This window comes from Thalassophryne amazonica, chromosome 2, assembly GCF_902500255.1.
Source record: "Thalassophryne amazonica chromosome 2, fThaAma1.1, whole genome shotgun sequence".
Lineage (NCBI taxonomy): Eukaryota > Metazoa > Chordata > Actinopteri > Batrachoidiformes > Batrachoididae > Thalassophryne > Thalassophryne amazonica.
In genome coordinates this window covers 137,725,826-137,746,512 of record NC_047104.1, presented here as the reverse complement: position 1 = coordinate 137,746,512, position 20,687 = coordinate 137,725,826, and the positions used below count along the sequence as shown (strand labels likewise).

The window sequence follows — 20,687 nt, the reverse complement described above, 5'->3', positions numbered from 1 at the left end:
GTGACTGGGGCCTTACATAACACAACTATGAGAATGAGTCACTTTAATGAGATATGAATACAACACTAGGGAGGTGATGGTTTAGTGGTTACAGCGCTTGGCTTGAGACCAGAGGATCCCCGGTTCAAATCCCAGCCTGACCGGGAAATCACTAAGAGCCCTTGGGCAAGGTCCTTAATCCCCTGGTTGCTCCCGGTGTGTAGCGAGTGCATTGCACGGCAGCAGCCTCACACTGGGGTGAATGTGAGACATTGATGTGTAAAGCGCTTTGACCGTCTGATGCAGATAGAAAAGCGCTATATAAATGTAGTCCATTTAACACTATGAAGATAAAAATATATTTTATAAAGCCAAGTGATGAACAGTAAACAAATAAAAAGATTAGTAGACTGCTTGTTAATTAGATGGTACCTTGTAGTTGCAGATCTTGTGCATGGCTGCTATCTCCTTCTCCAGCCAGTTGTAGAGTTGAAAGCGGAGCTTCCCCCCGTCCACTTCAAAGCCTGTGGCAAGAGTCCGCAGCTCTGTCATCAGGATCTTCAGACAGGCTCGGAACTTCAGCTGTTCAGCTATCACATCCACCTCTGAGTCCCCCTAAAATATGTGAGACAGAGAAGGTCTTTTATGCCACTATAAACAGACTGGTGATCAACACTTTGTACTCAAACGATTTTTACTGTCAGCTGTGAATCAAAGAGTATCATTAAAGTCAAAACCATGTGATGTTTAACAAACTTTTGCAATTTTCACAGATATGTGTTATTACAATCACCATACCTGAGAATCAGCTCTCTGCAGCTTCGAGCAGCCGTTTTCTGAGCCTTTATCTGCTTTGGTCTTTGTTTCGGCTTTGTTCATGGTCAGACCATCATCATCATCATCACCATCATCTTCTTTGTCATCACCCCAATCCAGCTGCAGCTCTTCATCCTCCACTTTGATCACAGGCTGGCTCCAATCCATCCCACCCACACTATCATTTCCTCCCCATGTGTGTGCAGGGGCTGTTGGGGCACTCCAGTCCATAAATTCTTGGGTGCTGTTCTCAAGGGCTTGGCTGGAGTTTAAGTTGGCCTTGGATGAAGCTTTGCTGAGGGGTGAAGAGGCACCAGACTTCTTAGTAACCTTTGGAATCTTGGAGAGCACTTCAAGAGCCAGAACTGGACAGCCCACCTAGATGAGACGGGATCAAATTAAATCCATGTTGAAATACTTTTCAAATCAACATTCCACTGATTGCTTTTGAAATAAACATTCTCATACAGCAAAGAACTAAAACAGGATGCCAAAATCACAAGGCTGCATGCATCAAGAGATGTGAAACACACAGAGTATACAATCCATAAATATAAATAAATATACCATCTATAAATATTTGGACAGGTGCGATTTTTGTATTTTTTCCTTCTGTACCCCAAACAACATGTGGCAATAGTGTTAATTTTCAGCTTTAATTCAAGGGCATTAACTAAAATACTGCATAACTTATTTAGGAATTATGGCCATTTGTGGCAAATATCCATTTTACCGGCTCCGCTAACATGTCGCCGGTAAAACTCAATTTGCAACTGTAAAATCCAGCATTAACGTCCACAAATCATCAGACACAACAAGGTTATTCCCTAAGTGACCATGCATAACCCACATTAGGTACAAATGAAGGTGACAAGCAGCTGATGTTTGTTGTTTAAAGGGTGTTCCTAGGGCGTGGCCAGTTTGTGGTTGCTTGCCAGTAATGTGCACAATGTTTACGATAAATGATAAAACACAACACTGTCACTGTGTTTTTCCTCTGTGCTTATCTACTTAAGGGAAACAAAGTTCACTCGAGTTATTTCAGTAAACATCTGTCACAGTGACATTCCTGTATCGCTAGTTAGCATGCTGTTCAGATGTATTATCTGGTTACAAAAACAGCATTTTGTTTTTGCGTGAGAAGTGTTTAATTCTCGCTAACCTTTACAAAATATATGAGGAAAAATGCCAAACATATTTGATTATACAGAAATACAGCTGTTTCCGAACATTTTCCGCCATCTTGGTTTATTCTGTTTGAGTGAGCAGCCAGTTGAAGTCATGCTGCCTTTATACTGGCAGTCGCCGTGTCGAGTCACTCAGCATTTTCATAAAAGAGATTTCTTGTCTCTAATGGCTGAGATTCGCGGGTGGCACAGCGACCGTTGTCTCTTGTTGCTGCAAAATGTCTGCTCTGAAAAGCCTGAACTAGGAGCCACTGAACAGTGGAGTTTTCAAACTAAGGACTTTTAGGATTTTTAGTTTTTAACAAGCGTGGAACCTTTATGTTAAACTCAAAATAACTGAGAGATACAACCCCAATTAAGTTGGGATGTTGTGTGAAATGTAAATAAAAACAAAATACAATGATTTGCAAATCCTCTTCAACCTGTATTCAATTGAATACACCACAAAGGCAAGATATTTAATGTTCAAACTGATAAACTTTTTTGTTTTTGTGCAAATATTTGCTCATTTTGAAATGGATGCCTGCAACACATTTCAAAAAAGCTGGGACAGTGGCAACAAAAGACTGGGAAAGTTGATGAATGCTCAAAGAACACCAGTTTGGAACATTCCACAGGTAAACAGGTTAATTGGAAACATTTCTGGATTTTTGAAAACGTTTCTCAATGTTGAATTGCAAGGAATTTAGGGATTCCATCATCTACAGTCCATAATATAATCAGAAGATTCAGAGAATCTGGAGAACTTTCTACACTTAAGCAGAAAGGACGAAAACCAACACTGAATGCCCGTGACCTTCGATCCCTCAGGTGGCACTGCATTAAAATTGACACTGTGTAAAGGATCTTACCGCGTGGGCTCAGGAACACTTCAATTAACACAGTTTGTCGTTACATCTACAAGTGCAAGTTAAAACTCTACCATGCAAAGCAAAAGCCATACATCAACAATATCAAGAAACACTGCCGCCTTCTCTGCGCCCAAGCTCATTTGAAATGGACAGATACAAAGTGAGAAAGTGTGCTGTGGTCTGATGAGTCCACATTTCAGATTGTTTTTGGAAATCATGGATGTCGTGTCCTCTGGACAAAAGAGGAAAAAGACCATCCAGATTGTTACCACCGCAAAGTTCAAAAGCCAGCATCTGTGATGTCACTATCAATGCTGAAAGGTACACTGCACGTGTTAGAACAGCATGGCTTCGTGGTAAAAGAATGTGGGTACTAGACTGGCCTGCCTGCAGTCCAGACCTGTCGCCCATTGAAAATGTGTTGCGCACTATGAAGCGCAAAATACGACAATGGAGACCCCGGACTGTTGAACAACTGAAGTCGTACATCAAGCAAGAATGGGAAAGAAGTCTACCTACAAAGCTTCAACAATGTGTCCTCAGTTCCCAAATGCTTATTGAGTGTTGTAAGAAGGAAAGGTGATGTAACACAGTGGTAAACATACCACTGTCCCAGCTTTTTTGAAATGCGCTGCAGGTATCCATTTCAAAATGAGCAAACATTTGCACAAAAACAATAAAGTATCAGTTTGAACATTAAATATCTTGTCTTGTGGTGTATTCAACTGAATATAGGTTGAAGAGGATTTGCAGATCATTGTACTCTATTTTTATTTACATTTTACACAACGTCCCAACTTCATTGGAATTGGGGTTGTACATCTTTTGATGTACTTGGACACATCATCAGTGAAATACCTGGCGCCATAGGGGGTTTTAACTTCAGACCCCCTCACCTAGGCGATCCAACAAGGAGTGAAGAAATTATGGCCTGTGTCCAAGCTGTATTGGTCCACTGCTCGTCCCGCATGATCCATAGGCATCTTGAGCCCTTATCTGCAACTTCTGAGGCCTTGTTGATGACTTTCCTTTTGCGTGCACCAGTGATGCCCATGAGATGATAGGCCTTGAATACTGATCTTCCCGCAAAGCCCATGCTCCCCACTTCAATGGACGTACACTGTGCACGACACCCCCAACTGCGGCAATCCGCCACAAAGTCTGCATATTTCTATATGCTTAGACTGGCCTCCTCCATCCTCTCTTCTCAGGGCAGTGTGAGCTCAAGAATGACCACCTACTTGGATGCTTCAGAGAACAGTGCGATACCTGGTCTGTGCCTTGACATCGTGCTGTTATTATTTCTGGAAATAATGTATTCGACTGATCGAATCAGGGCTGTTTGAGATGACAAAAATCTCATCACGATACGTCATTCCATATCACGATATAGTATCTTTTCTGAAAATTTAATGAGTTTAAAGTTTTCATATGTAATCAACATATGGAAAGGTCTATTGCTCAATAGATTTTAAAATTACATACTCAATAATAAAAGGCATTCACTCCGAGTGTTTTTCTCCTTCAAATCTTTGGGCAGGTTTTTAAGTATGTACAAATTTTTACTCACTGAGTTTTAAAATGTTCTGTTGTTTTTTTGTTTGTTTTTTTTGAGACTTTGCACTTTGAATTTTCTTTAAATATAACCATGTTTAAATATCACTGAACTGAAAAATCAAATAAAACTAAATAAAAAAATTAAGCCCCTCCCCTGTCGCTCTGCTCTTCCTGCCTTCAAAGCCACACCCCCAAAACACCCAGCAGCTCTGTGCCATGTGAGAGCTGTCTTGCTGACCTATTCATTTAAATAATAAACCATTTACTTCTGAATGCTTCAAAGTGGTTATGATCACGGCCATCTGTGAAATGTGTGGAAAGCTTTTTTTTTTTTTGTGCATGGTGGCACTCTGAAATTTAAAAGTGAGCACAGTCAAAGAGGCGGCTGGCTGTGTTTCACACAGGACAATTTTTTTTTCAAGATTTTTTTTTCAAGACTGTCAGCGGAAACAGTTAACTAATTAATTAATAGTTAATTAACTGTAACTAGTAAGTTCATTCCTAAATGGTTAATATCTCTGTAAAACTCTTTGAATTCAAGTCAAAATGTCACCTCCATTGTGATGGTGTACAGAGGCAACATTACAAAACGTTTGTCGCCGATTAGCCACTTTGCAACCTGACTGTATGCTGATAACCACTTTTACATATAAACCACCTCACCTTGAAGTGCGCGTTGGCAGTGGTGAAGAACAGTTTGCGTTCTATGAGGTTGATTTCATCTGCATTGCTTTTCTCAGCAGTGAGACCCACAGTGGTGGTTCCACTCTCTGGAGACGCAAAGTGGCGACGAATGATCAGGGGGTGTGTCCTCAGATAGTTGTAGAAACTAAATACAACAGGGTTGCAAGACTTGACCATCATATCTAAGGCAAAGGCATGAAGAAAAAAGGATAGAAGGAGGATGAAATTATAGGGACTGTTTTTTAGAGTCAACATATATTGCAAAAAATGTAAGTTTTGAAATAACATTAACCAGGGTTCTCAATTTCCTCTTTGGGGATTCGCTCTAACAGTGTGTCCAGGGCTCTTGTATAGTCTTTCATAATCCAGTAGGCAATGCTGCGTAGGAAAGGGTCAGGGTGCAGTCTGGAACAGTGGTAACCAGTCCCATCCTTGTTGCAGCCCAGAACCTTCTCATAAAGGAGGCCTTGGCAGGTAGATGAATTCTCAAAGTCTGCTTCATACAACCTTGCCACAATCATGGCTAACTGGAGATCCTCCATTTTCTCAAGCAATACCTGTGATGTTGAAATAGTGTTAAAACAAAGTGCAGAGTCTGAAAGGGATGCGACTTTGCTGAAATTAGTTTTTACAGAAATGTAAACTGTAAACAACTACAGTAACAGCATACAAAGTCTACTCTTGTCTTTTTTTGTTTTCTTTTACACATCAATATGCTCTGACAGTGTGGAATGTTAAACCTAAGGCAAGGGAAGGTTTGGAGCCTTTTCATGTGTCATATGTGTATAACTTTGACCTCTGGAGTGATATAAAGCATTGTAGCTGCAGAAAACTGGGAACAACATTGATCATCACTGATGATATTTTCTCTCACTCAGACACACGTTATATTGTTTTCCCATAAAATCAAGATTGTGCCAAATCCCAATCGTGAGAGCAAATGCTGGTATGGACAGTGTATCTTTGATGTTACTGAGTGTAATAAAATTAGTAATAATCTGTAGTTGTTCACACCTCTAGGGCATCTTTCAGTGATCCAGCCAGCAGGAAAAAGGCAGCAGATTGCTCAAAGCGCTGCTTTCCTAGCAGGGAGAAGGCGTTTTTCAGAGCTGCCTTTCGCCAGCGATCTTCACTGAAGTTGTTTTTGAAGAACTGAGTCATCTTCTCATCATGCTGAGACCTGATGGCAGACCATAAAATGACACAGTTTGATGTTACAGAAGAAATTACAAGAAACTGTTGAATGCTGAAATACATATTCATGCTATCTTTAGACATAATACACTACCTGAAGAGGCCCCAGAGCACAGCCTTTTTCTTCATCGCCAAGTAGAACAGAGCAGCATCTAAAGGGTCATTGTGTCTCTGGAATGCAGCCTTACCTAACTGATTACACAAAAATATTAAAGGTATTCAGAAAGTATTCCCAGTGCAACACTTTTCCACATTTTGTTATGTTACAGCCTAATTCTAAAATAGATGAAATTCAACTTTTTTTTCCTCAAAATTCTACACACAATACCCCATAATGACAATGTGAAAAAAGGGTGTTTCTGGAGATTTTTCCAAATTTATGAAAGAAACAAAAAAAAAAAGAAATCACATGTACAAGCATTCACAGCCTTTGCCATGAAGCTCAAAATTGAGATCAGGTGTATCCTGTTTCCACTGATCATGCTTGAGATGCTTCCACAGCTTAATTGGAGTCCACCTGGGTAAATTCAGTTGATTGGACATGATTTGGAAAGATACACCTGTCTACATATAAGGTCCCACAGGTGACAGTGCATGTCAGACCAAAAACCAAGCAAATAGGAATGGGCAAAACTGCCCAAAGATAGGTGCACCAAGCTTGGGGCATCATATTCAAGAAGACTCAACTCTGTATTGAGCAAAGAGCATGAATACGTACGTACATGTGATTTCTTAGGTTTTTTGTTGTTTTTGTTGTTTTTAATAAATCTGCAACAATTAAAAAAAAAACTTTTTTTCATGTTGCCATTATGGGGTGTTATGAGTAGAACTGTGAGGGGGAAAAATGAATTTACTCCATTTTAGAATCAGGCTGTAACACAAAATGTGGAAAAGGTGAAGCGCTGTGAATACTTTCCAGATACACCGTATTCAACGAGTAATTCCACTTTCCAACTTGGTCTTCAATATTGTTAAATACACTTCAGCAGGAAAGCAACATAGTTATTCAAGATATCAAAATGCTAACTGCAAAACTATCCCCATGCAGGCACAAATGCTTCCAGAAGCAACGCCATAATTAAACAGAAATGAACTGGAATACATTTTGCTCTCTACAATATCCATCTCTTCAATATTATCATAACACTTTGTATGGCAAACTAATTTCATTCGATTGGTGCAGCTATAATCACAACACACATGGGCAGCCAAGTCTGATGGGCAATTTAGAAGGAATGGATGAATAGCAAGTAGATTTGAGAGGCAATTCATTGCTACAGCTGTATTTTTTAATCATAACGTTTGAGGGGTTTATATATATATATATATATATATATATATATATATATATATATATATATATATATACACGAGGGCTGTCAATAAAGTATAGGTCCTTTTTGTTTTTTTCAAAAACTATATGGATTTCATTCATATGTTTTTACGTCAGACATGCTTGAACCATCGTGCGCATGCGTGAGTTTTTCCACGCCTGTCGGTGACGTCATTCACCTGTGAGCACTCCTTGTGGGAGGAGTCGTCCAGCCCCTCGTCGGAATTCCTTTGTCTGAGAAGTTGCTGAGAGACTGGCGCTTTGTTTGATCAAAATTTTTTCTAAACCTGTGAGACACATCGAAGTGGACACGGTTCGAAAAATTAAGCTGGTTTTCAGTGAAAATTTTAACGGCTGATGAGAGATTTTGAGGTGATACTGTCGCTTTAAGGACTTCCCACGGTGCGAGACATCGCGCAGCGCTCTCAGGCGCCGTCGTCAGCCTGTTTCAAGCTGAAAACCTCCACATTTCAGGCTCTATTGATCCAGGACGTCGTGAGAGAACAGAGAGGTTTCAGAAGAAGTCAGTTTCAGCATTTTTATCTGGATATTCCACTGTTAAAGGAGATTTATATATATATATATATATATATATATAAATATATACACAAGGTTTATTAGAAAACTAACCGGCAGTTTTATAAAAAAAAATATATATGGATTTGAATCACGTGCGATTACACTAGACATGCTTGAACTCTCGTGCGCATGCGTGAGTTTTTTCACACGTGTCGGTGACATCATCCGCCTGTGGGCAGGCTTTGAGTGAGCACTGGTCCAGCTCTCTCAGCTGAAATCCTTTGTCTGAGACGCTGCTGCAGACGGCGCGCGTTGCTTTATCAAAATTTTTTCAGGACCTGTGAGGGATATCCGAGTGGACACTATTCGAGAAATTCTGCTGGTTTTCTGTGAAAGGTTTAACAGCTGATGAGAGGTTGTGGAGTTTCTTTCGCTTTAAGGACAGCTCACAAAGCGGATCGGCGCGGCGCGGTCGGAGGTGGCGTCCGTCTGGCTGTTTCGAGCTGAAAACATCCTAATTTAAGGCTCTGTTCACCCAGGACATCGTCAGAGAACAGAGAAGTTTCAGAAGAAGTCGGCATGAGGAGTTTATGCGGACATTCCACTGTTAAAGGAGATTTTGTAATGAAAGAACGTGCGGGCAAATTCGCCGAGTCGGTTCAGTGATGACGCCGCAAATCCGTCTGCGCTGCGACAGGAAAAACACCTCCGTGTTGAAAACCATTTGTAAAATTCAGGCGGCTTTTGATGGCTTTCAACAATTGAGTAGCTGAGAAATTGTTTAATAGCTGGGCATGTTCCAACTTGTCCGTTAAGGTTTCCAACGGAGGTGTTTTTCCTGTCGCGACCCCCCGCGGTCGGGTCCGGCCCGACATGCGAATCTGCCCGCACGTTCTTTCATTACAAAATCTCCTTTAACAGTGGAATGTCCGCATAAACTCCTCATGCCGACTTCTTCTGAAACTTCTCTGTTCTCTGACAACGACCTGGGTGAACAGAGCCTGAAATGTGGAAGTCTTCAGCTTGAAACAGCGAGACTTTTCTAATAGACCTCGTGTATATATATATATATATATATATATATATATATATATATATATATATATATATATATATATATTAACTGTGTCAAAGATATGTTGTTAATCTAGAATATTTTGAGGTTTTTTACTGGTAATTTTTAATAGTGATTATTAGCCACACAGAGAAGGCACTGAAAGGTTCCCAAAAGGAATAGCTTAGAAAAAAACCTTTTATTTTTAAACCTACTGTAAATTAGTTGCACAATAGCAGATTTACACCATATGCTATAAGTCAAAGGGGATAAGTACCATTACAGCCATATTAAATGCTGGATGGTGTCACTAGAATGGGGTGATAATCAGGGTTTTTTCTTCACACATGAAAAACATGGGATGTGTTACTTGAAAATGTTACAATTAAGATAAATTTAAACCATAAACACACAATGGAAATAGTTTGCCTTTACCTTGCCAAAGACTTATAAGAATGAACTGCCAATCGATGATATTAGGTAGATGAAATGACAGTCTCGGCAAAAGCAGGTTGTACTTAATCAAAAACAAAGAATTGATTTTTGTCCAATAGCTTGAGTTTGTTGTGGTACCTTCTCCACCATTTTACGCAGTGTGTTGATGTTGCGTATCCACCAGCCCACTCCAACAGCCCTGAGCTCGGACCACTGCGGGTCACCTCTCTGCATGGCTGGGATCAAGTTCAACAGTTCTTCTTCTGCCTCAGAGTGGAAGGCCCATGCAAAGTGACAGGTTGACAGGCCTGTCAGAGAGGAAGAGACAGACAGAGAAGAACATTCAAGGCTTAGTGCACTTCAGTGCACTGGAAATGAGCTCAATGCTGTATTGTGGGCAGCGTGTTTTACCTTGGTGGAGCAGCTGCATGCGATAGAGAGGGGGCAGAGAGTTAAGCAAACATGTATGGAGACGCATTGCCAACAGGTACCTCAGTCCACACTCATCCAGAGCCTCACCACCTGCATAAACACAAAGTCAAAAGCTTTTTCCTGCCCCTCCGCAAAGCAGCTGGTCATTCTACTGAAATGGCAGCAGCTCTGCACGAAGCAAAGCTCGGATATACTCCAGTGTCCCTGGAGTTCAGACGGTTCTGTCAGAGACTGTCTCTTGTCCCTGAACCCTTTTACCCTCTTTGTGCTTACTTAACACTGGAACAACCTGCTAACTTCTTCCTTTCAAAAGACTAAATAAATCAGATAGAAAATTAGAGATAAAGAAAACGGTAATGAATAAGTGCTGTATGTGTGTGTGTTTGTATACAGTTTAAGAGGAACATTGTAAGCACTGTGGTTTACATTAACAAGATTTGATGGCTGCCGATAATAACTATACCCAGGAACACATAATCAAGAAAGATGATACATAGCTTTTATTCCCATAACCTTTATTTTGAGTAACTTTATACAACATGATCCTTTATCAAGGATACACTGACTGACAGGCACTTAAACAGGCCAATACATGAAAATACTTGGCAATGTTGTTGGATATTTTGGGTTCTTGATGTAATATATCAGGAGGTCAACAAACCACAGGTTTGTTTAAGTCAGTAAACTAATTCTCAAGACTTGTTTTGCTGTAACACAGGGGTGCTTTACATGCACTTAAGAACTTGTGGACGATTAAAAATCTTATTGTTGCAATTTTGACACTATCTTGCTTGGTAGGTTGTCACAAATTGTGGACAATGTTAAAAATGCTACAAGTCTCATTGATTTATTCATTCATCTATTTCTATACCCGCTTACTCCAATCAAGGGTCATGGGGTCGCTGAAGCCTATCCCAGCAGTCACATGGAGAAAGGTGAGGTGCACCCTGGACACCCCACCTTTTACGTAGTAAAAATGTGATCAACATGACTAACACTGACTAGAACAATTTTGAAATGCCTTAGAGAAAAGATGTGTTTTTAAGCGAGACTTAAAAACCTCTAAAGTAGGAGCCAGCCGAACATCCAAAAGCAACTCATTCCATAGTTTGGGGGCCACCACAGCAAAAGCTCGGTCACCCCGGTGTTTCAGTCTCAACTTGGGGACATCAAGAAGTAACTGGTCAGCCGATCTGAGAGACCTTCGAGGGGTGTATATATGTAATAGGTCTGCCAGATACATGGGAGCCAAGCCACTCAAAACTTTAAAAGTAAAGAATAAAATTTTAAAATTAATTCTAAAATAGACAGGCAACCAGTGTAGAAGGCAAGAATAGGGGTAATGTGCTCACATCTACAACCCCTGGCAATAATTATGGAATCACCGGCCTCGGAGGATGTTCATTCAGTTGTTTAATTTTGTAGAAAAAAAGCAGCTCACAGACAGGACACAAAACTAAAGTCATTTCAAATGGCACCTTTCTGGCTTTAAGAAACACTGTAAGAAATCAGGGAAAATAATTGTGGCAGTCAGTAACGGTTACTTTTTTAGACCAAGCAGAGGGAAAAAAATATGGACTCACTCAATTCTGAGGAATAAATTATGGAATCACCCTGTAAATTTTCATCCCCCAAACTAACACCTGCATCAAATCAGATCTGCTCGTTAGTCTGCATCTAAAAAGGAGTGATCACACCTTGGAGAGCTGTTGCACCAAGTGGACTGACATGAATCATGGCTCCAACATCAGAGATGTCAATTGAAACAAAGGAGAGGATTATCAAACTCTTAAAAGAGGGTAAATCATCACGCAGTGTTGCAAAACATGTTGGTTGTTCACAGTCAGCTGTGTCTAAACTCTGGACCAAATACAAACAACATGGGAAGGTTGTTAAAGGCAAACATAATGGTAGACCAAGGAAGACATCAAAGCGTCAAGACAGAAAACTTAAAGCAATATGTCTCAAAAATCGAAAATGCACAACAAAACAAATGAGGAACGAATGGGAGGAAACTGGAGTCAACATCTGTGACCGAACTGTAAGAAACCGCCTAAAGGAAATGGGATTCACATACAGAAAAGCTAAACGAAAGCCATCATTAACACCTAAACAGAAAAAAATAAGGTTACAATGGGCTAAGGAAAAGCAATCATGGACTGTGGATGACTGGATGAAAGTCATATTCAATGATGAATCTCGAATCTGCATTGGGCAAGGTGATGATGCTGGAACTTTTGTTTGACGCCGTTCCAATGAGATGTATAAAGACGACTGCCTGAAGAGAACATTCCACAGTCATTGATGATATGGGGCTGCATGTCAGGTAAAGGCACTGGGGAGATGGCTGTCATTACATCATCAATAAATGCACAAGTTTACGTTGATATTTTGGACACTTTTCTTATCTCATCAATTGAAAGGATGTTTGGGATGATGAAATCATTTTTCAAGATGATAATGCATCTTGCCATAGAGCAAAAACTGTGAAAACATTCCTTGCAAAAAGACACATAGGGTCAATGTCATGGCCTGCAAATAGTCCGGATCTTAATCCAATTGAAAATCTTTGGTGGAAGTTGAAGAAAATGGTCCATGACAAGGCTCCAACCTGCAAAGCTGATCTGGCAACAGCAATCAGAGAAAGTTGGAGCCAGACTGATGAAGAGTACTGTTTGTCACTCATTAAGTCCATGCCTCAGAGACTGCAAGCTGTTATAAAAGGCAGAGGTGGTGCAACAAAATACTAGTGATGTGTTGGAGCGTTCTTTTGTTTTTCATGATTCCATAATTTTTTCCTCAAAATTGAGTGATTTCATATTTTTTTCCTTCTGCTTGGTCTAAAAAAGTAACCGTTACTGACTGCCACAATTTTTTTTCCAGATTTCTTAAAGTGTTTCTTAAAGCCAGAAAGTTGCCATTTGAAATGACTTTAGTTTTGTGTCAAGTCTGTGATCTGCTTTTTTCCTACAAAATTGAACAACTGAATGAACATCCTCCGAGGCCGGTGATTCCATAATTTTTGCCTGGGGTTGTACGTGTTCTTGTCAGGAGACGAGCAGCAGCGTTCTGGACCATTTGTAAACACGATAGCGAAGCCTGATCAATACCAACATAAAGGGCATTACAATAATCCAGGCGAGCGGTTACAAATGCATGCAAGACTCTTTCTAAATCTTGACAAGATAAAAAAGGCTTCACTTTAGAGAGCTGCCTCAGCTGAAAAAAGCCATTTCTCACCACTGTATTTATCTGCTTGTCCATTTAAGAGCTGAATCAATTTTTGCTCCAAGGTTGGTTACAACTGGTTTGACACAGGATTTAAGAGACCCCAGGTCGAATGGTAAAATATCTAGCCCACTTGGCCCAAATATAATGACTTTTGTTTTATTTTTATTAAAATCCAAGAAATTCAGGGCCAGCCATGCTCTGATGTCCTTAAGACATTCTAACAGAGGTCCAAAGGAGTTCGGATTATTAAGTTTCAGTGGTTTGACAGTCATCTGTATAAAAATTAAACAACACATTGTGCTTTTCGATAATACAGCCGAGGGGAAGTAAATAAATACTAAAAAGAAGAGGCCCAAGAATGGATCCTTGTGATACACCACATGGGAGAAAGGCAGATGATGAACAAAAATTACCAACAGCAACAGAAAAACTTCTGTCAGTCAAATATGACTTGAACCACTCCAAGGCAATATATCTAATGCCAAAATACTGTTCTAAACAAGATATTAAAATATTATGAGCCACTGTGACTACGTTTACATGGCGTTAATATTCAGGTTAAGGTCAATATTCCGGTTTCTGAATCATTAGGAATAACCCGTTTACATGCTTAAGCAGACAGTTACTCCTGTATACATGGTCATTGGTATCATTTGGAATATCCCAATCTAAACAGTGAGGCACGTCTTCCACCGGTGCTTGATTTGGTCTGGTGTTCGTGCAAATCCTGCTTCATGTAATCCTGCTTCGTGTAAAACCACTCACTACACACTTTATACACTTTTCTCAAACAGGCATTAACATTTTCTCACTTTTCTCTCCTGTGTAAACACTCTCTTTTTTCCTTCTGGGCGAGAAGATTATAAACAGACACACGCAGAACACAATGCACATGCTCTCCCTTCGCTCCTCCGGAGGTACGGATGCGGTACCCGCAAAGAATCCAAGTCATGGTCATGGAGCTCTGCGGCTGCGGTATACCAAGACCCTGCGGTGCTGTGGATTTTTCCACAAATGCCGGAGCGCGCCGCATCAAAAGAGCGAGCGTAGTCTCTGGACCTGTTGCCAGAGTTGGCGCAGCTCCGCACAGCAGACAGGGGGGCGGTGTGAGTGGCCCGCTGCGGCGTTTACCGAGCCCACATACTCAGTAAGCGTATCGGAGGCAGAGCAATCACGGTGATGCCGACCAGTGCTGCGACCGGCCCACCTGATAAGGACACAGAACACAATGCGCTGTTTACATCTGCTTCTGTGGTGTCCGGTGGGCTGCACGCGCCGCATACAAGTAGTTGCCGTACTCAAAAGACCAAGATTCCTTGCGGATAGGACATGCGCAGAACAGAAAATAATGTTCCTTCCTATGGGGATATTCTGATGCGTGTTTATATGACCTGATATTCGAGTTAGAAAAGGAGTAACCCAGGGGTTATAATTCGGGTTTTTAAAAACTGGAAAATGAGCATATTCTGGTTTTTGCGGGTGTTTACATGGCCGTGCGCAACCGGGTTATTGCTAATATTCCGGTTATGAAAGGGTTATTGGCTGCATGTAAACGCAGTCTGTGTCAAAAGCTGCTGTTAAATCCAAAAGTATAAGAAAGACAGAATCCCCAGAGTCAGCAGTTATTAAAATATCGTTAAAAACTCTCAAAAGTGCAGACTCCGTACTATGAAATGCTTTAAACCCTGACTGAAAAACTTCAAAAATGTTGTGAGTGTTTAGAAAAGATTGTAGCTGTGAGGCCACTACTTTTTCCAAAGTTTTAGAAACAATAGGAAGCTTTGAAATCGGTCTAAAATTAGACAACAAAGAAGCATCCAGGCCAGAGCATTTCAGTAAAGGTTGCCCATTTCAAATATACAGGTACTTCACCCAAAATAAGACTGCTGTTTATAAGTTATGGTTATGCTTTTACTGGGAATTTAACCAAAGGATAATTGATGAATCCAAAAATAATCAATAGATGAATTAAAAAAAATCATTAGATTAATCAAACAAATATATTAATCTGTGACAAAAATAATCATTTGTCACAGCTCTATTTCATAGCCTATAATACCTGTGTAAAAAAATGTGACATAAACATACAGACCTGTGTACTGCTGGTCAGAAGAGCTGTTGATTTCAGCACTGGTGGTTGCAACTGTATCAGCCAAGGCAACCAAGAACATCTGCTCCAGTCTAGTCAGTCCGGGAAGGCTGGAGTGCATGAGGTGACTGGACAACACCTGGATGTAAGAAGCAGATTTCAGTAGGAAGAAACAAAGAGACAACATAGAGAACAGAGTCATATACTGCATGATATCTATCTTGTAATTAGGGATGCACTGATACCACTTTTTTTCCAGACAGAGTTCAAGTACGTGTACATACATTTTGATACTCATCGATACCGAGTACCAATACGAATACTTAATGATACGATTACAGTTTTATGATGACTTTGAAAACATGTTTTATTCATCAGTTGTTCTTTATTTTTTGACTGTAACTGCTACCAATATCATTAGCTGTTTTTATTTACAAACATTTCACTTCAGTGAACCAACTTCTGGCGCAAAGTGCAGCTCGTAGAAGTAAGCGGAGGTTCCGAACGCAGTGCACAGAGATTCCACAAACGGATTACCCCTGTAGCAGACCGAGACGCCTCAACACCAACACCAAGGGCTGAAACTCACCAACCTGAGGGACAGTCTCCGCTGCTGAAACCCTGATCTGAGTTCTGGCAGAGAAACTGCGGCGCAAAGTGCCAAAGTCACGGAGGAACTTTTTTTTTCAGACACACGTGGAATAAAAGTATTTGAGATGTTATGTTCCAAACTAAAGAAGCTTTATGTGCATTATTTTTCTTCAACATCATATGATGATGAATTCCACTGAACCGAACAGGTAAGACTTTTTATTTACTGTGTGTGTGAATTTACTCCGCATGATGGACAGCGGCTTTCAGCCAATCAGTGGACAGCATTAACAGAAGTATTTGATTTATGAGTAAATTACATGAAAGCCTGTAATAATCCATAAATTATCCGCATCACTGTTAAAGCCACAGTGCTCAAAACGTATGAAAAAAATAGCGGTTATAGTCCAGAAATTTCAGTGAGTGTGAGTGTGAAAATCCCACATTGAGAGGTTGACTTCACGCTGCTGTAAAGGGGTATCGGGTCATTAAGTATCGGAGGCATTTTATGATTACAAGTATGAGTAAATGAATACGGGATCGGGCGGATACCCGATACTGGTATCGGGATCGGTGTATCCCTACTTGTAATATGTATATGGAGAAATGTTCTTTGTTTGTCAATCAACAAACCATTGACAGTGAGAGATACTTTGAATGCATGAAGGTGTCAACAAAAGTTCTGAATGCTGTATACTATCAGAAAGGAAGAAGGGACAGAAGGGGACACACACACACACACACACACACACACACACACACACACACACACTAACCTGGGGGGGTTTCACTTGTGTAGCTGTTTTGCTGAAAACTAAATTAAACCATACTGTTTACCTTGGTGGGCCTTCAGAAGTAACAAAGTGCAAAATAAATGGTGCACAACAACTTTAATGCAAAGAGTGATGAGTCAATCTTAGCCATGCTTTTGCAGAGATGGAAAAAACAGCTGGGAAACTGTGAATTTGATTCATTTGCAGTAAACAACATTAAAAGCAATTTCTCCTCCTGACCTCATACACGGTTATGACCAGTCCTGTTGTCTCTGACTACAGCATCTGCATGCAACCTATGATCAGTGTGTGTCCAGGTGTGCAAACACACTCACGCTTGTTATGTGATTATGTTACAGCTGCATTACAACACAACAGGGAATATTTCAGTGGTGTTTCAAAGGAAAGAGAAGAGGAATTTCAACATTATTTTACAGGTAATTTCCAGAACATTCTTGTTTTTTGGCTTCAGGTTTAGCCAGTGAGTGTTACCGGCCATATACCTACTGTACCGCATTACTCGTGTCAATTAACTTATGAACTTATTAACTTCAGTGGTGTGGGGAGAGCTCGTGTCACAATAATAAGATGGGCTATTTCTCAGAGGTGAAAAGGTATCTCCGAGTAGAGCAGCACACCCCACCTCTACCTCTGCACTGTGCACATGGTTTATTTTCCATGAAACATTCCATCTCCGGTTGCACTGCTAAATACACCATTAATTCCTTTTTCACACCAGATAGTTTTGCTGCTGAAGGCAGTTTCATAAAAAAAAGAAAAAAAAAGAAAAACAAACATTGTGATTCTTAAGGCCCCCTGACACGAGCATGACACCTCGTTGTGACGATCCCATCCGCTGTGTTCCCAGCTGGATGCCGTTCTTTGTTCTACAGGCTGCTGCCCGCTCTGCGCTGGACGTTGTGTACATAAAATAATTATTTTGTGTCGGATTAATCATTTTCTCTGCAAACTGGCCGCTGAAAACAGCTCTAACAGCTTCCTGAATCACAGAGGACCGCTTCAGCTTCAGCCGTTCATGTTCGCGGCGTGCCTAACGAGCTGCAGAAAGCATTTTGAGGTAAAAAGGTAAAAAAGGTAATTATTTGTCATGTTTACATTGTCATGGCTTGGTAAAACAGTTGTGTGTTCTTTCCTTCTTGTGTGCAGCTGTTAAAGTGCATTTTTGATAGATTTAACATCTTGTTATAATCGTTCAGACGAGCTGTGCTCTGATGCGATGCGCTGATGCCACCACTCGCTCTGTTCACTTCTTCTTTACTCGACTTGACAAGCTGCATGCAGTGGTGGGCACAGATAACCAAAAAATTAACTTCGATAACAGATAATCAGATAACTGAAAAGTTATCTTTGATAAAGATAAACCGATAAACTCCAGTATTGCCTCTGGTACATTTGCAACTACTAACAAACTGAATTTGAGTTTTAACACCACGATCGCTTCTGGTAGCATCAAAAGTGACAACAGACCCAAACAATGAGCCCGCACTTCTGTCTTTGAACATCTTGCCCCCTGCTGGAAGCTCGTTTACTACATGACTTCCAGCACAGAAGCAAGCTGAGAGCATCCACAAAGCCCAGCTCTCTACCCAATCACAATGCTCCGGTCAGGCGGAGGTCTTGGAAAATAAAGCAATGCTGAGTTATGGTTTGGTGAATAAATAAAATGAATACTGATAGAATAACGCCATTAATGTCAATTCTGTCATTTGTACAAAGTTAAAATACCTTTTAATGTTGAATAATGCACTAATTCTGAATGCACTAATGCACTAATTCTTACCCAGCAAAGGATTCTTGGTAAAATGTGCCTCTGCTAAACACTGATTGGTTCAGTCATTCATTATGTAAACCAACACATTAATGTGACGTGTGTCGTGTGTTGGTGTTTACAGATAAATGTGCTTTTGTAAAATATTTCATTTTTTTATTTGTAAAAACAGGCATTTTTTACGGAGCCCTGGAAGTGTCATCGCAAAATGTTTTGCATGTGGAGAGAATGTGCGCTCATTTTATTATATTGTGCGCACGTTTTATTATATTGTGCATACGTTTTAAGCATCATTTGAGTAAAACAAGAGCACGATCTACTTAAACGTGGCCACAATTTGTAAAACGTGCACTCAATATTGTCTTGACACATAAATGTTGGCTATTAGCCAACAAACCAGGAGACAGTGTAATACATTTCCCCATTAGAAATGGATGTGGTCAGAGTTTATCATCATGGTTTGAGCGCACAAGGATTGATGTTTCAAATCCCGCGAAACCTCGGAGAGGTCACCGTGCTGCGAGATATCAGTAATATTGAGAACTGCACTGACGCTCTGATCGGGCTGCACTTTAGCCGCTGCACACGGACAACACCATTAACATCGCAACATAAAACTATTTTTATATTGTGCCTAAAACTCTTATGAATATATTCTCTGGGATTATAGACGTTGTTATTGCATTTTTTATGTAAACATGCGAGAACCACAGGCTGTCTCGCTGTTATTGTCAATGGGAGCTGCTGTGAGCTACGCTCGCTTCCTGATCGTGTTGTTCTGGGGGAAAATGAAGTTTGCTCTTTAACGTCTTGATTATTGTTCTTTACAACACTGTTTGTCCACTTTGTTCCAGACAAATATATATAATATGTCTGAAATTAGGTTTGCGTTTATTAAATTCCACGCAGATTAAACGTAGCAGACACGGATTATTTGTTATAATTGTTTTAGCAAGTTTTCGGGGTATCATGCATGCAGTCTCTTATTAACGTGATGAAAAGCATAACAGCATTTTTGTAGTATAATATTAATTTACAATTGTCATCATGTGGATTCTCTATGTTGTTTTGACTGCAGCGACTCTCTGGCGTGCAACGGATTATGGGATACATCAATAGGGCGAATAGAGAACTCCAGCTGCCCAGCATGACATCATCTGGAGTTTAAGAACATTAAAAAGGATGCTGAGGGTGAAGCGTCTCCCCGTCGTGAGGATGACAATTTAGGTCATATTATGAAGTTTAATTTGAACGAAAGGAAAATGTACACACGTTTTATTAATTCGAGGGCTCAATTAAAGGAAAACGTGCGCACAAATTATCACGGCCAGGAAAAAATATCACTTTAAGTGACCGCTCCCGGGTTCCGTAGAGGGCCCAGCTTCAGGGCCAATACTGCCATGAACACTACTGGCCAGTAGATGGCAGTAGAAACCTTGAAAACTTGCCAAAACAAAATCCCAGATAATCCGTGTCTGCTACATTTAAGATGCGTGGAATTTAATAAACGCAGACACAATAACAACGTCTATAAACCCAGAGAATATATTCACGAGAGTTTTAGGCACTAGAGTTTAACACTGTTGTCCGAAGAGCCTGATCAGAGTGTTTCAAATGCATTTCTCATGTCGTAAATGTACTAAGATTACCCTATCCTACCCTATCCTACTTAAGGCCAGAACAAACAGACCTGCCATTTTATGATTGTGATTGAGTGTTTTAACTAGGTTTTATGTAGAATTTTTAGGGTTATTTATTATTCTATTTATTTATTTTAAATGTGCTTTTAAGAGATTGTTTTTAATTTCATTGTCATGCACAGTATTTTTTTTCTGGTGTCATGTACAATGATAATAATAAATTCTATTCTATTCTATTCTATTCTATAATGCACTGCTGGGCACAGCATATATCCACACTAAAACCTTAAAAATTACCGCATTACTTTAAAACTAAAACATATATCTGATATTTTCACTTTATAAAACTTCAGACATGACATTAATTTAAATAACTTGTTCGAAATTAGTTTGGTTAAAAGTTGAACCATAAGTTAAAATGTATGCTTCTGGATGACTTGGGTGATACTGCCCTCGTGTTAGTATGGGGTTAAAAGAAATTAGGGGGTTTTTGGTACCAGTTCTCCTTTGCCTGCAGAGGATAGAGCGGTTTC

The 20,687-nt window shown here is 40.2% G+C and overlaps 1 protein-coding gene across 1 annotated transcript in view; it reads right to left on the bottom strand.

Moving 5' to 3' along the window:
* The window catches only part of dmxl2 (Dmx-like 2), a 157,559-nt gene that overhangs the window by 55,471 nt on the left and 81,401 nt on the right, over positions 1-20,687 (bottom strand). Inside the window, exons 25-33 of the mRNA XM_034163715.1 lie at positions 15,365-15,500; positions 10,021-10,131; positions 9,748-9,917; positions 6,363-6,460; positions 6,089-6,254; positions 5,367-5,631; positions 5,054-5,256; positions 778-1,173; positions 412-594 (exon numbers count right to left, since the gene is read on the bottom strand). Of these exons, the coding sequence (XP_034019606.1) occupies positions 412-594; positions 778-1,173; positions 5,054-5,256; positions 5,367-5,631; positions 6,089-6,254; positions 6,363-6,460; positions 9,748-9,917; positions 10,021-10,131; positions 15,365-15,500 (1,728 nt within the window). The remainder of the gene's footprint in view (positions 1-411; positions 595-777; positions 1,174-5,053; positions 5,257-5,366; positions 5,632-6,088; positions 6,255-6,362; positions 6,461-9,747; positions 9,918-10,020; positions 10,132-15,364; positions 15,501-20,687) is intronic.